This window comes from Homalodisca vitripennis, chromosome 2, assembly GCF_021130785.1.
Source record: "Homalodisca vitripennis isolate AUS2020 chromosome 2, UT_GWSS_2.1, whole genome shotgun sequence".
Classification (NCBI taxonomy): domain Eukaryota; kingdom Metazoa; phylum Arthropoda; class Insecta; order Hemiptera; family Cicadellidae; genus Homalodisca; species Homalodisca vitripennis.
Genome location: NC_060208.1, coordinates 81,617,388 through 81,633,744, shown reverse-complemented (window position 1 = coordinate 81,633,744; position 16,357 = coordinate 81,617,388). Strand labels below are relative to the sequence as shown.

Genomic DNA, 16,357 nt, shown 5'->3' with positions numbered 1-16,357 from the left:
ATAAAAATGCAATTGTAATACATAGTTACGCACAATAGATTTCCTCCGTAACAAGATCATGAACATTTAATATTTCGAAGTAAATTTTACTACTGTTCACCAAACATTTAGTATTTTCAATATTTTAATTGTACTGAATTTAATTAAACAATATTTAACTGACAAGATTTTTATTACAAATAACAGTGGTAAGGTTATCTAGCTTTTAACACGTAAACGTACAAGAAAATTTCAACTTAGTTAAATAATAGCAAATACCCGCGACTCTACACACAGTTGCAGTTGTATGTCATATGCATTTGTCAAAGCACTTATGACGGTTCCCTATGTTATTTTTCATACGTAAACAGGCATGCGACCAGGGACGTATTATTTCAGTATTCATGGATAGACGAACAGAGGTTGAAAGACTAACTCTTATGTCAAGTTTTGTGAGTATATGAGCATTTCTGGTTCAAATTAATTATATTTACAATGCTATTGCTGAGTTTGCATTGATATCCCGATCAAAAAAAATATATAGATAGGTCTCAAAAACCCACTTCGGTAAAAAAATCGCACTTATTTCCAGTTTATTTGATCTAATTCCTTTCTAACATATTTCCAGTGACATAGTTGAGTTTGGATCCTGGCCCCGATGAAGAAAATTGATGAGTCTTTAAACACATATCTAAATATTTATAATATTATAACATATGTTTGTATTTATGATTTTGGATCTATGTTGTTTAATGGGAAATACGGAACAAAATAAGTGTTTATATAATAAATAAATATATAAACAAAATAGGTTTGTAAAGTCGAGTTTTCGTATGTAAAGCAATCCATTGCAGTTGCAAGTCTTTACTTATTCGAGTTACTATAAACCTTAAGATAATGATTGTAAATACCCTTGCATTTTAAACTCTATGGATGAAGTACACACGAGAAGTTATATGTACGAGATGTTTCGGAATACCAATTAATAAGTATGAAAATGTGTAGTCATACTTGATTATTTTTAATTATAAACTACTGTTCATAATGAGTACGCTTGTTCAGTAATATTTTACTTATAACAATCAACTAGCCAACAACTTGTTCCACTTCGTTAATAAAACAATTATTTACGGTATAAGTAATAACAGTTTAAAAATGTGTCTCATTCTTTTCTTATCGTTGTAAATATTTAGTGGAATATTAGTTTTATTGTGGTACATTTCTGTACTGGCCATTAAATAACACATGTTATGAAGCACTGGTAAATGAATACAAATGTTCTAATATTAATTTTATTGTTGTAACGCCTTTTAAAAAGCATATAAACAAATATATCACTTAAAAAACAAACAATACATTTTAAGAAATATTAAGAAATCCAAAGAACAAAAACTCATTCGAAAACAAATCAGGAATGTATAAAATTAAATGCAACGACTGTGACAAATTGTACATTGGGCCAAACACAAAAGGAACATTTAGACACGATGCAATGAACACTTTGCACATATAAAATATGGAAGAACTGAAAAATTTGCTATTGTGAATCACTGTATGCAATCTAAATCTCATCATCTCTCATAAAAATTTACAATTATTGAAAGAAGATACTAACACAACATACTTAAATGCTTGGCAAACATTTTACATTAACATAAATGAAGAATAAGAATTATTTGTTCACAGTGTAGAACACAAAGGTTTTCTGTGCATGTCAAAACATCAGTATCAAAAGTAATTATAGAAAAGCAGAACGGTTTAGAATAGAGCCAAAAAATCTAAAGGTAAAACACAATAAATTCTTGTAATAATTTTAAAATTGTTTTTAAAAAATCGGTCTGACCAAGACATGGGTATCATGAGAGAGCCTCGTGGAGACTGTAGAAAGCCTTCCTGATCAAGTAAGCCTTTAAATGGTATTTGAAACGGTTTAAACTTGTTTGAATCCTGATTAAATTTGGATGTAAATTGTAGAGTTTACGACCAAAATAAAAATTGAGATTTTGAAAGGTTGAGTCTGAAACGGTCTGAAGTCTGGTAATTTCTGTTCCGTATGTTATGATCATGATTAAAATATCTGTAGGAACAGATTTTTATTTTGAAAAACAAGACAAAATTTTAATAATGAAGACGGACCTATTACAAATTTAATTCTACTCTCATCTCAATTTATAATAAAATTAAAATGTAATTATGTTTAAATAGTTTATACTGGCTAAAAATATTTACAAACCCTTTACTATATATTATTTTAATACCTATGACTTAGAAAATTGTAAGTATTTATTCATTTGTGAAGTTGCCTGATGATTGAATCATTGATTCCGAAAGGCCTGCAATGATGAAATTAATAATTGATATATTTTATTCATTTACCATTGCTTCATTTAAACTTTTTCTAATGCTCCAAGATTTTTCACTCAGCAAATGTTATATTTTAGTCTTTACTGTTAAACTAATACAACAAACTCACCAGATTGCAGGTGTACAACAATGTGCCTATGATTCTCACTCTGCTATCGAACCTCAGCTCCAAATACTAAAAAATGAAATGGAACACAATACTAATGAAATAATAATAGTAAATAAAATATCTAACATGTGTCTTCATATAAAATTAGTATTCAAACTTACAAAAATCTGTGTAGAAATGTACATATACTACACCCCCCCCCTTCCCGACTAGTACATAAGTATCGACTCTCTACCTTACTCTGTTTGATAAAGTTCTTGCAAGCCAATGATACATGAGGGCGGGCTGAAAGAAGCTAAACAGTGGATCTGTCTCAATAAAAAAAGAAATCTCTTTCTACAATTATAAGGCACCGTAATAGTAAGTGTTCCCGTAAAACTAATTGCTTTAAATTAGGGGTGGTGCCTATTAGTGTAGTCTGGACATAGCTAACGCATTCTCGTCTTCCATTCATCTTCTCTTCTACGAAGCGAGGAGCCATATGACATTGACACAGTTTTTGTTAGCATTAGTGTTAATTAATAATAGTTTATTCATAACATAATTTATTATTGAAATCGTATCCAAAAGAATTAATTAAAAACTCTACGATAAATACCTCTATATTTCTTACCTGGTAAACCGAGTGCAACTGGAGGTTGAAGTAAACTGGAAGATAGAAAATGCCGGCCAAAACCAATACTATATACAATATATAATACAATACAGGCGAAACGAGAGAGGACTATCTGAGTCCCATACAAGTACACCTCGACAGGAATACCTAGCAAAGTAATTCCTGAAACGAAGCTGCAACATAAAATGCATTTTTATTTCATACTTTTAGAACTAATTATTTATTAAAACATAATTAAAAATCACTATCTCAAAATTAATGTACAGGTATCGCAAAATATTCCTTCCGGCTAAGTCGGAAGAATTAGATAGACTTTGTGGTGACAGAAATATTAATAATTTATATCTTAAGGAATTTAAATGTACGGTAATCAATATCATGAAGGCAGTTTCAGATATAAAACATTATTAAAGGTTTAGGAAATGTTATACGTATTTCATGAAACTTATTACTTTTTCTTTAAGTCTATAAATAACTTAGTCAAGATATTGAGGGGTGGTTATTGCTTCAAAAATCCACGTTCCATAGCATATATATATATTATATATATATATATTATATATATGTGGAAAAAACATAGAGGTTTGTAACAAACAAACCTATATATATCTTTAATACCAACTTGTATTAGTGTTGTTTGTTTGTTACAAACCTCTATGTTTTTTCCACATTCAACTTCACTTTCTCCAGCTATTTGGAACAGAAATAAATTTTTTTATGTTAAATAGTAGCTTATTAAATGGTCAAGTTTTTTGAAATTTGACAATTGAATCTCACTAAAATTTGCTCAGAATATTGGTTTAAAATTGTTTTTATTTTAAGAAATTTCAATATTCTTACTTTTATTGGTAATAAGTATCACGTAAAGTTACGTGAATTGCTTATTATGGTCTTTTTTAATTTAAATTTTATGAACTTTTAGAAAGCACCAATAAAAAATGATTTAAAAAAGTAAAAATTGGAGAAAAATGAGGTTTTTTACATAATTACATACATTTTCTGAAAAAAAGGGAAACCATCGCTACAAACAGGATTTTTTAGATTAAAATTTTTAAATAATAGTTTCTTACTGCTCTAAGTCTATATTATTACCAGATTTATTTTTTTCACACCAAGAGCCAGTCACCCTGTATATATATATATATATATATATATATATATATATATATATATATATATATATATATATATAGTTTTATTAAAAGATACAAATACTTTGCAAAGAATTGAGAAAAGAGCAAAACTGCCTTTCCCTCTACATTAGGTAAGTTACCTCTATCTGATGGTAACTTCCTGGGTGATATGACTTTCTTAGTCATCAACATTGAAAAAGGAGTTTTTAAGTTCTAATACCAACCTGGCGACAAAGGACATGAATGTGGGGAGCACTCCCATAGTCTTCCCGCCCTGCATGTAATCCTTGAAGGTCTTCTGCTTGTTGAAGAAGGTGTAGTAGATGCCAACAAAGAAAGAAAGCAGTATCATTATTGCCACCACTAAATATTCTACCCAGGAGAACATAATATTTAATTCCGCTTCCATTTTGCTGCACCTTCTGAAATAATTGAATATAGTATGTGCTTAGTAAACCTCTGGAATATTATCAGTACTGCAATCAATATAGATAGATTATCATTTACTAATGGTATTAATTCCTACGCATTATGGTATTATTATTGATTATCATATAATTAAGTGTATTACATAATGTTTTAATGACTTCCCTGAACAGTATTTAGCGTTGAAACTTATACACCTGCTGCACCTTCTGAAATAAATGAATGTATGTGCTTAGAAAACCTCTGGAATATTAGGATTTTAACTATCGTATAGTTAAGTGGATTATATAATTGATGTAATTACTTTTATAGCATCGAACAATATTCCACGGTGAAAATTATACAACCTTTTAAGACACAACCAACATGGCTGACTGACTACAGTTGAAGTGAAGTAGGCTGCCAGTTTAAGTGTTCTAAAATGTGTATTTTTGACAACAGATATTTACTCACTTATATAGAATTTTACCTGGAGTCACTGTAAGTCCATTCCAAAATAAAAAAATAACAATACCAATCTATTTCAAGAACTTTTGACCAAATAAGTAGCTGATACTTATCACAAGAACCTAGAACAATCAAGATATTCTATTGAATTCAGTCTTAATAGAACACAAGAATATTATTTTCTTAGAATCAAGGGACTAATATCTCTTTGACATTGAGAACTGTTTTCTAACACCAATTACTGAAATTCACCAAATCAAGAGTGACATCACAGCCAACTCATTGCTATTAAATACTACCAACTTCCAACACAACACCAGCAGACCACCAGGTGGCAGACAGCTAAAGCAAGTGAGTCAGGCAGCTGGGAGCACTAACCCCCTGTGCTGACAGTGCGTCTGCTGATAGCTCACCTCAGAAATCTGTTGCTACTCATTGCATATCCAAAAGTTTGACTGTGAATTTTCTGCTTTACTCATACTGACTTTAATCATCCTATACTTACATTTCAAAACACACCGGTTATTCGTATTACTGAATACAGTGTCCATAAAGTATCCATGTGGTAATAATGGCATTAGAGTCAAATTTTCAGGCGTAAAATGCACAGGTTTATGTGAAAACTGGTACCATGCAGGATGCCGAAATGCCATAGAAAAGAACTTTAAAAAATGGACTCCTCAATATATTGGAAAATGGAAATGTTCACACTGTAGGATAGACAACATACCACACCTATCAAACCAAGTATTGACTGAGTCTTCGTCCCTAAATAGCTCAGATACCATTCAAGAATTAAAAAAATAGTCTTATTGAAAACAATTTACTTGAAAAAAATTCAAGCAGTCAAGAAGGTAAACTGGAAATGTCTGCCAAAATAGGGTTTTCATTAGTTGCAGAAAATGAGGTCTTACAAAGACGAAACACTCAAGCTAAGGACCAAATTAAGAATTATGGAGAAAAAATTTGAGGAAATTGAAGAAAAAATAAGAATAAGAATAGGAGTGTGTATTTGACAATTTCGAATTAGTCTTTGAAAATTCCATTAAAACCATTGTATTAACCTTATCCACAACAGGAAATGTCAGAAGCTGATTGATCGTGGCAACAAGGAATACTCTAGATTGGCGTCGGAAATATAATTCATTCGAACTGGAAGCGCTCATACAGGTGCAAAAGTTGCGAAATTGCGTGCGAAGGCACAGGTAACTGGTAGTATTGTTATAAAGTCTAACTCGCAATAATACATATAATAAAGTAACCAATAGTAATATTAAACAAATGAATAAAATAAAATCATTTCTCAGATCTGTTATTTAATAATGTAAAATCAATAAAGATATGTAATTTAAAATCGAGGAATACAGATTTACACTATGTAGTTGCTTAGATTTTAAAGTTAGTAAAATTTTAAATTTTATTTATTTCTAAATTTTAACTAGGATTTGATTCTAAACGACAAATTACACTTCTAGTGGTGCAGATAATCGTCTCTCAGAATTATGATGAACAATATCTAACCAATCATTAGTCATTCCGTCCACGATGTCAAAGGCAACTCATTTCGAGTGCACTAAATCTTCACATTCACAATTTTGTTCAGTACTTTGGTATTATCCTGAGGCCACTATTTTTGGAACAATTCTTTCTCTTTATTATTAGAAAAAACTATAAAACACAAACAAATATATTACTAGAAAGAAAGAATTTATTTGACTCCCTGTGAAAATTAAATTCATGACTATTTGTTCTTGGGGTTTTCTTGGCCTTTCCTTCCGAAAGGAAGCGATATGGGCGAGTAAGAGCCATCTACTACTTGTATGTAAGTCAGTTTAGATTATTTTATAATATATGTTACTAGTAGTGCTAAAGATAAAGATGTTGTTTACGAGCGCTCACGTGATGTGAGTTTAAATTTTAGTTCTATCAACGAGGAATGTTATTCTTTTCTCGCCAGAAGTGCGAGGTGGTGGGGAGCAGATCGTCCAAGTTTTCCGACTCGTTGGACGATCTGGCACGTGATCGGGGAAAGTACCAATCGGAAATGCCCCTGGCCATCAGTACGGGTTTAGGTGGAGCCACTTGGCGTCACCGTACACTTCTCGCGAAAAAATCATCGCTCCGGACAGCACCTAAATTAAAGCTCGGTGATATGTGAACGCTCTTAAACTTTGCCTTTAACTTTTTATATTTATAATACGTAGGGCCTAATAACAAATAGTAGATAGGGACAGAGTGGCATCTTTCCCGCCAACATCGCTGCCTGATGGAAGTCAGAACAAGAACCGATCGTCATAATGACCTGTAGTATTCATAGTAAGTCTGTTATTGCTATTAACTCAGTTTTTTAGGTTCCCGGTGAGAAATATTGTTAAAAAATGGTGGCCTCCGAATAATATAATAGTACCTTTTGTTCACTAAGTAAAAGTTTAGATTCAGACTTAAATAATTGGTTTAAATTCGTTATTGCTGGCATCTATTGTAAATATTAGATAATAATTCTTATCTTTAATACTTGCAACATGCTACGAAAGCTCATATTTATTTAAGGTAATACAAAATACTGGGACAAGATTTAAGTGGCAAGTTGCGTTCTGCAGCTTTATCAGCTGTATAAAGAGCGCCAGCAAAACAATTTATTTTAACAGTATTTGAAGATTGAATTTCGTAATAAAAATACACGTTAAATAAATAATATGTTATATTCTTATATCTAAGTAATGTACATGCCATATTTGAAAGAAAAAATGCAATTTACAAAACTTATTTTGGTCAAAATTTAAACTAACAAGATCATTCAATAAGTAATAAGGTAAGATATAACGTGTGCGATCCCTGTATAATAAGCCAATATTATTAAGATTAATAAGTCGGCATTAGTAATGTGTTATTTAATTCTTCATCTTTTACAAGTAGTACAACAGGAAAAAATATCCCATTACAGTTAACATTGATTGCACCACAATTAACTGCTATCAAATAACCTGCGTAAAATAACTTATGAGTTAATATAAAATCATCGGTTTGTTGTTGTCCATCACAATTCTGAGAAAAATTATTTTTTCCTAGACGATTGAACACAACAAAATAACCTTAAAAATTGCTTCAATTCAAGTAAGTATCATTTACAGCCAAAACCGTGCCTTGGTGCGAATCTAATTTTATAATCAAGGCAACCAGACGGGTTAAACGTAAGACGGTGTTCTTTTTCCTGTTTAAAATTAAATCTTATGACTGTATTAAAACTTTCAAATATTCAACAACTTAAAGATCTAATAAGTACTGTATAGTTTGTCAGTATAAATGTACATTTTAACGGATGTTATCGTGTGGAAAACCCTATTTTTAACTCATTGTATTACAAACTCTATTATTAATACTTACCAAGTTAGTGACTTACTCTGTATATATCAGGTGCCACAATGATAAACATAAAACAATTTACAGTACCTCAAAATTAAACGCTTGCCTTAATGGTTGTACATTATCAGGAAGTTTTTATCGCTCCACTAATTACTGTAATCAATTTCCAATTTGAATAATATGCTAATGTATTTTGATAAATTAGTAACAGAAACTATGCACTGGTATATTAAAGTATGTAACTTGCTTCCTAAAATTCAAAACACATACTACAAATGAAGTGAATGAGATTGATATGGTTCAAAATGTATAATCAGAATTTGCAGGAACTAAGTTTCTTTTAACAAGTATAGAGAATACAAACAAAATTGTTTTACATTTAGAACTGTTTAACGCGTGGCATTGTACATTAGTATATTTTATAACCTTCTCCTTATAGAAATCATACAAAATTTAAATAGTCATAAGCACATAAATTTCTGGTAGAAAGTTTTTCATGGGTCAGAAACATGAAAAAATATTTTATGGATGAAAAAGTTTATGATATAGATTATTTAAATTAGTATATATGTATTATAAAATAACTGAAAAGATTTACACAGATTTTTATAAACAGAAGACATGTGAAATGTTTAATAGAATAAAGAGCTTTCAAGGAATATCGACCCAATTGTAGCAGGTTTCGTTGCAATCGGGTAGAAAGTATGATAGTGGTTTTCCTACACTTCTTACTGCTGTACAGTATGTATTAGCGACCATCTCAAAATCTTATCAGATGTAAAAATGATGCATTGCATATTTTTAATTTTTAATTCCTACATACAGCCAATATTAATACTACTGCATGCCATAGGATACGTTAATATAAATGAATACACTTTATAAAATCGACATTTTAACAATATAAAAAAGGAATTAGCACTATATAACAACAATAAATTAAAATAATTAATTCAACAATACCAATAAAATAATAAGTTATAGTAAATTAGTGCAATTTACACAGCAACATTGAGGTTGAGTGGTAGAGAGGCCTTGCCTAACTCCGCCTCTTTAATAAAGGCATTTTTCATTTTCATTTGAATTAATTAGAAAAGAAAAATTCAACAGCTTAATTTTAGTTAATTGTAGGTACAGTTCAAAAGTCTTCGCTTGTAAGTAAGTTATTTTGATCTTAAGTTTCTGATCCTGGCAAGTACATGGTAGGTGTGGTTACAGGATCATTAATAACTTGTCAACAGGTCCTAGTGGAAATTATAAAATTGACTAACTCAAAAGCTCACGACAGTCAATTTTAGTCAATATATGTAAGTGTGTTTTATTTTTGCTGTTTCAGTTAATTTGTTTTAGGTAAATTTCAAGAATAAGTTAAAAAATAGCAATATATATATTTTCTCAAATCCAAAAATATAAATATATATATATACAACTGGGCATAACATTTGAAGGTGCGTATTTGAGGAAATTCAGGGGTTCAAATAAAAAAAAAAGTATTGGAATCAAGTTTTAGGTGATGGTTTCTAAATTAAGTATATACTGATTGACAGCACTCATGAAGTGTGAAAAGTATTCTTTCTAGCAGTATTGCGCTGTACGCTACGATTAGTACTATCAACTAATCGAAACGTAACTACTAATCGAAACGTAAAACCAAGTACGAAATTACAACTATATTTCCTATAAAATCAAGTCAAACACGTCTTAATGAAAAAATTAAAAGAATTATACAATAATAAATACAACTAACTTCTTAGAAACAATTAAACTATCCGTATCGCCTGTAATGAGCCTATTAATTTTAATCTCTCAGGGGTATATCAGTGGATACCGTCAACACCTAGTTGACTTCTTGTGTGGTAATCAAAACGCAAACCTATTAGCGAGTGTTAGCACGTATTAATTGCAGGAAAGACAAAAAATAAAAAAAAACTGTTGTGTTACAATAAATCTTTACGTAACCGCTGTCTTTATTTAAGATCATTTAATAATAGACCAGGACCCATTACAATGTGTAATGAAATCGAAAATTGATATTATACTGGTTGTTAACTCCACTTGTAGGTGGAGGTTGCTTTTCATAATTTAATTATACTATACTTTTTTTAAATTTATGTTTGATTTACCCTTTTCCTAAAACAAAATGTAATATTAAAGGAAACTATTCCTTCCGTCTTGTTTGGAAAAATTATTTAGATGTTGTGACAACTTATATATTAATAAAATTTATTATGAGATTTACCTGTACCCAATATATTGGAAACAGTTTGAGATACAAAAATTGGTCTGTTGTAAAATGTTCTGGAAATTTTACAATTATTCCAGAAGGATTTTTATTCTCAATAGAAAGAAAGTTTTAACGGCCGCCATACATGAACGAAATGGCGTATTAGGCTAGTGAATGACATTTGGCGAGATATTTTCTGCTTGTTTAGCTTTTGTAGGGATCGAAAGAAGTCAAGGGAAAATAGTTTGAGATTCTTGCAATCCGTTGTAAAAGTTTAAAAAATTTAAATTTGGCATACGTATGCCTCGTGACTCCAATAGAAAAACTTCAACATTTACATTTAGTTCAAAAGCCATAGAAGGTAAAATTGGGTTGCAATTCCTTTAAGAAATCAACATACATAAGTTTCTGGTAATTTCTAAATAATTTAAAATTTGACGTCATAAAGTAGCCTGTAAAAAATTGAAAACGTAGACGGACGATTGGGAAATTTCACCTCAACCGTTTTTACTTCGTTAAAAACCTCAACCAGAGTTTTTACCTTCCTAACGAGATAAAAGAAGACCACGTATTTTGCACTTGGCGGGAGATTGGATTGAAATTCTTTAGGAAACGTATTGTCGTGTCGAAAGCTATCGTACAGACTTAGAACCGGTCTCGTTGGGAAAGGCAGGAATCAGGCTGCACGGCAGTGTAGCCAACACGTCGAAAAAATGGCTCAGGCCGTGAGGAGCCTCAGGACACTTAGTTTCTGGATATGCACTGTATAAAAGGCAAAGCCCCCACTCACTCATCAATAATTCCCAATATCTCAGAAGATTCAAATTTCGCATAGGTATACCTCAAGTATACTGGAGTAAATTCCATGCCTGAGACCTGAAACTGAGGGAGAGTATGTTTATTATTTAGTTACTAGCAGTTACTACGGCGTTGCACGCGATTTTCTATTGATTTAAAGACACGTCTTGTTGGCTAGGTGAGATTGTAGCTATTTTTGTGGTATTCCACGTTTACCTTATTTATGAAGAATTTTTGAGAGGTTGCGATGGCTAACAAAATCAAATGCTTTGGTTAGATCTAAGAAGGTTCCAATCGTAGATTGGTGTTTTTACAACCCTTCTAATATTAAAAGAGATATTGCATCAATGGTTGAAACTTCTTTTTTGGACCCAATATGTAACTTTAACAAGATTTCGCATTTTATTGCAATGTATTTCAATAATTGATTTTATTATCTTTTTTAACTTTTATTAATGTAAGTAAGGTGGAAATAGAACAATAGCTTGTAGCATCCAATACATTTCCTTCTTTAATATTGGGATAACCTGTGAGTATTCCAAGGATCCAAATATAATTCGTGTTAAAATAATTATTCAAAGAACAATAACATTATGTGACCATTGAAATAAAGACAATTCTATCAATGTCCGTTGATATTTTGAACGTAAGCAACGTATAGATGTTCACAAATAATAATATCTCTGGAGTTATTGAAATTGAGGAATTTTGACTTATTAATTGTCCAATTTTAGTTCTATGGAATTAAAAATGTGTATTTAAATTAGTTGCTTCAGACAGAGGCTCTTTAATTGCATTTGTATCACTCTTTGAAAGGTTTTCACTAAAATAGTGGTTCTTTTGTTATTTCATATAATTTTGCTACTACTAACTTTAATTGCATAGTTGTAAAACGTTTTCAGAATTTGGTTACTGATAGCTTTGGTTCTTTGTCATATAGCTTCAATTATGTATTTTATACTAGGTTGCCTTTGATAATCCAATTACTCTAATTACTAATTTTTTTAATCAGTTTTAAATGGGAAGCATTTATAAAGCGGTGTAAGCAATGAGTTCTGAATTTATCAAACATTTCTACAATGTTTTCAGGATGTCCAAGATATTTGCAAACTCATTGCTAAAAACTATAGTATATATTTTTTACTATGTTGTAATATTCTTCTAACGCGAACGAACTTTGTACCGATTTGCAATGAAATTCAATTGCTCATCTTTATGTTGAGCATTCGTGTTACTGCTCAGTGTTATTGCTCGTGATAAAGCTCGTCCAGGAAATATTGTGTTATTTATGAAAATATTAGTTTTGTCAGTAACATATTTGGTATGAATTATAACTAGATTTGGGTGAAGGTAAGACGTATAATCAACTTTAAATTTATCAAGGTTTTGGTAAATATATGTTCTGATTTTATGAAAACATCTTAAAGAGCGGGGTTTTTAAGGACTTATGACAGAATATCAACGTATTATTTGCGTTTATGAAACTTATACCAGTTGGTTCAAAGTTTTTGTCCACAAAGAAAGGTATGAAGTAAGACTCAACATTTAACACATTTATATGTCTGTAAAACTTATTCGTTCGTCATTGATTCTGTGTTTTTACAATTATTGAAAGTTTCAGGTTTAATTTACCTCAAAACAAATCTATTTGTTTTCTTTCAGAATTCAGGTTATGTGTTGATGAAAATACTGAGCAGACTGCAGCCGTGAGGTGTGTGGAAATAAATACATCACTTTGATGAACTGATGATCTATTTAGAGCGCTTAGATACCTCTGTACCGGCTGAGCTTTTAACGTTGAAAAGGGTACGATACATCATTGCTTATACACGGTACTCTAAGTTGACGCAGCAAATACGTTTCTTCTTCATGATCTAAGCTTGAAAACAATACAAAGAGACAGAAATGCACTCCCTGAGCGATAGGCTTTGCTAACGGTCAATCAAAAACAATACCAGGTTAAGAGAGTGACTGCACAGGACACACACACACATTATTGAAAAACCTACAGGCAGACACAAGTTATAGGTCTAGTGGGGTTATGAGACCGTAGGCAAACATGTTTTGTCATGTTCCCAATGGTGGTGAGGGGGGGATTGAGGTCCATAGAAATTATTTGCCTTTTGTAATTTGGAATTTGGAACGTGTTAAAGATATGTCTATACAATACATTTTAATTTAAACCTATACTACCTTTAAAAGAATATATTCCCAAAATTCTTCAGTTATTCCATCCGTCTGTCGTTTGGATTGGTAGTAGATCCAGCTAGTGCAAATGAATAATCAAAGTTATATATTAATACTTTAAACTTAAAAACTAGTTATATTTTAACAGCATTGATAACAAGTAAAATAATAAAATCAGTTGCTCTATTTAGTTTGTTTCAAAAGGTTTTTGTACCTTAATTAAAGAAGGGTTTTGTGACCTATTTAGTACTATTTTGTTAACTTCATTTACGTAATATTTTTTATCAATTAAATCATTTCACAAGTTTTTATAGTGTAACCATAATGAGGGAAGCAATAGACTCATTTACTGAGGTTAGGATAGTCATTAATAGAATTTGATAAGGAAGAATCTTGATTAGTGAACTATTTCTGTTCATATCTCGCGTGAGTGGAAAAACATGCACCACCATCAACTCGGTGTTGCCTTTACTGATATGAAGCTTCATTTAAAATTTATTTGTCCACAAGGTCAGTTCGTTCTTGGGACATCGTGCAGAGAAACAGATAGTCAGGTAGAAATAAAACTGTTCCAAGCCCTCGAGTGACTTCTTCTTCACTAACATTCAACCAATAAATAAGCAAAATGAAATTTATAATATAATGAATTTTTTTTTTATATAATATGTATTTCCTCCTATAATGCATCTAGTTGTAAATAAGTTGCATGTTTCTCTTTTTATTTTAGATTCGTAATGATTTTATATTCAAGTTTATAATGTTAAAACCGTAAATTATAAACAAATGAAAAGAATATGCAGATTATAGATGTTAGGTGGAGAAGAAAACAATCAAACAGAAAAGAAACATCACAGATTTGTTTAAATTATACTTAAGAATCTTAAACATTCTAAATACAAATCTAAGAAAAAAACAAAAAGAAAACAATTTATAATATATTTAAATATCAAATAAAAATAAAAACTACGTCGATATAATTTAAATGTAACATACATTTGAACGTTGATATTTATTTGTTTTGTTACAGGGAATTTTTCACTCTACAGGGAATTTTTCACTCTGAAGAGTGTTTAATAAAGGAACACGCGTCATTTACATTTGATAATATTTGGCAACGGATTTAAATTACTTTTTATACTATTGTGAAAAAGGATGAAATTTAAAGGGAGGTATTTGAAGTATTAGAAAATACAGGACAATAAAAACAGGAAAATTTCTAAATTTAGTTGGTAGTACTGAATAAAATACACCACTATGTCATCGACACCTTACCACTGAGATATCGTGAATGCCTGGAGAGCGTAGAGTGCATTTGTGATCAAAACTTTGTATAACAATTGTGTGGAAGCGGTCAATCTTCACCGCAATTTCAATTTCAGCGGGCATTATCAGGTTCCATCGGCACGTGTAGGGAAATATGGAGTTATAATTTCGAGCTGACTGGTTCAGCAATGAAAATAAACATCCAGACTGTGCGTAAACCACTTCTCTACCAGAATATATCAAAGCTGTTCGAGATGCTGCCATAAGTGTCTCCGTGATCACACAACAACGTCTTTGCAGTTCAAGACTCCGAAGAATATTAATACAGGATTTTCATTAAGGTAAATACACGTTGCAGATAAGCTGTTAACTGGACCCTGAACTGAATATCGATGGGAGATGGCCCTTATTTGGAGAAATTATTATTTCGAGAAATGGCGGCATTCAATTAATGGCCTCCGAGATCCCTTGATCTGTCAGGTAGTGATTTCTTAATGTTGGACCATTTGCAAAAGCAATGTTTTGTTTACTCGGTCTGTTAAAACAGAAAAGTTGAAAGCTAAGATCCAAGAAGCAATAGTATAAATTCCAGTTGGAATGTTACGTAGAACAATATAACCGACTGTGGAACGTTTGCGTAGATTCGTAGCGTAACTGCAAGACCGCATCTTCTAAAAATACATTGTTATAAATACACATAATAATATTTTTGTAAGTGGCAATAGCCTAATTTAATTTCAAGAAAAATTAAGGAATAAAAACTACTCACTCCATCCAGATTTGAACCCGGATCTTTCCCTTGCCTAGCGTGAATGCTGAGTGAGCATTATAAAATAAAGCCGTTATTTTAATTTGCATCAATAATTTTGTGTTTGGTCTGTTCTGTCATCAACATTGTAGATTCTTCATCAATCTTTCTTGAAATTAAATTAGGCTATTGCGACTTATACACATTTGTTTATTATTAAAAGTCGTGTGACAAGTTCAAATGACTTCCGATCACACATTAGTTTGCTTACCTACACAAATTTGTGTCACAATATGTCCAAATAATTTTTGTTTAATTACAAAATAAATGATGGACACAAATTAAGGGCTTTGTTGCGTATTGGTAAGCATTTCCATCTGGAAAGTATAAGAACCGGGTTCGAGATGGAGTGAGTACTCTTTATTTTTTTTAACAATCTTCTTAAAATCACAATAATACTATTTATGAATACATTTTCTCAGATGAAGATACTCGTATTATGATTGCATAGATTCATTTCTAAATTATGGTCTATTAAAATTAATCAATTCATTTCTGAACAGTACCATTATTGTGTGTACAGTAATAATTATATTAATCCTACTTTTACAAATAAATACACACATACTTTAAAATTTAAATTTATTTTAGCTGAAGCTTTTTTAACTTCTGTTTAGTTCACTCTTGTATTTTATAGCTA

General features: G+C 30.9%; 1 protein-coding gene across 1 annotated transcript in view; it reads right to left on the bottom strand.

Annotated features, from left to right (window-relative positions):
* LOC124355698 overlaps positions 1–16,357 on the bottom strand; it is a 73,018-nt gene that overhangs the window by 28,588 nt on the left and 28,073 nt on the right. The window contains exons 14-15 of the mRNA XM_046806857.1: positions 3,066–3,176; positions 2,453–2,518 (exon numbers count right to left, since the gene is read on the bottom strand). Of these exons, the coding sequence (XP_046662813.1) occupies positions 2,453–2,518; positions 3,066–3,176 (177 nt within the window). The remainder of the gene's footprint in view (positions 1–2,452; positions 2,519–3,065; positions 3,177–16,357) is intronic.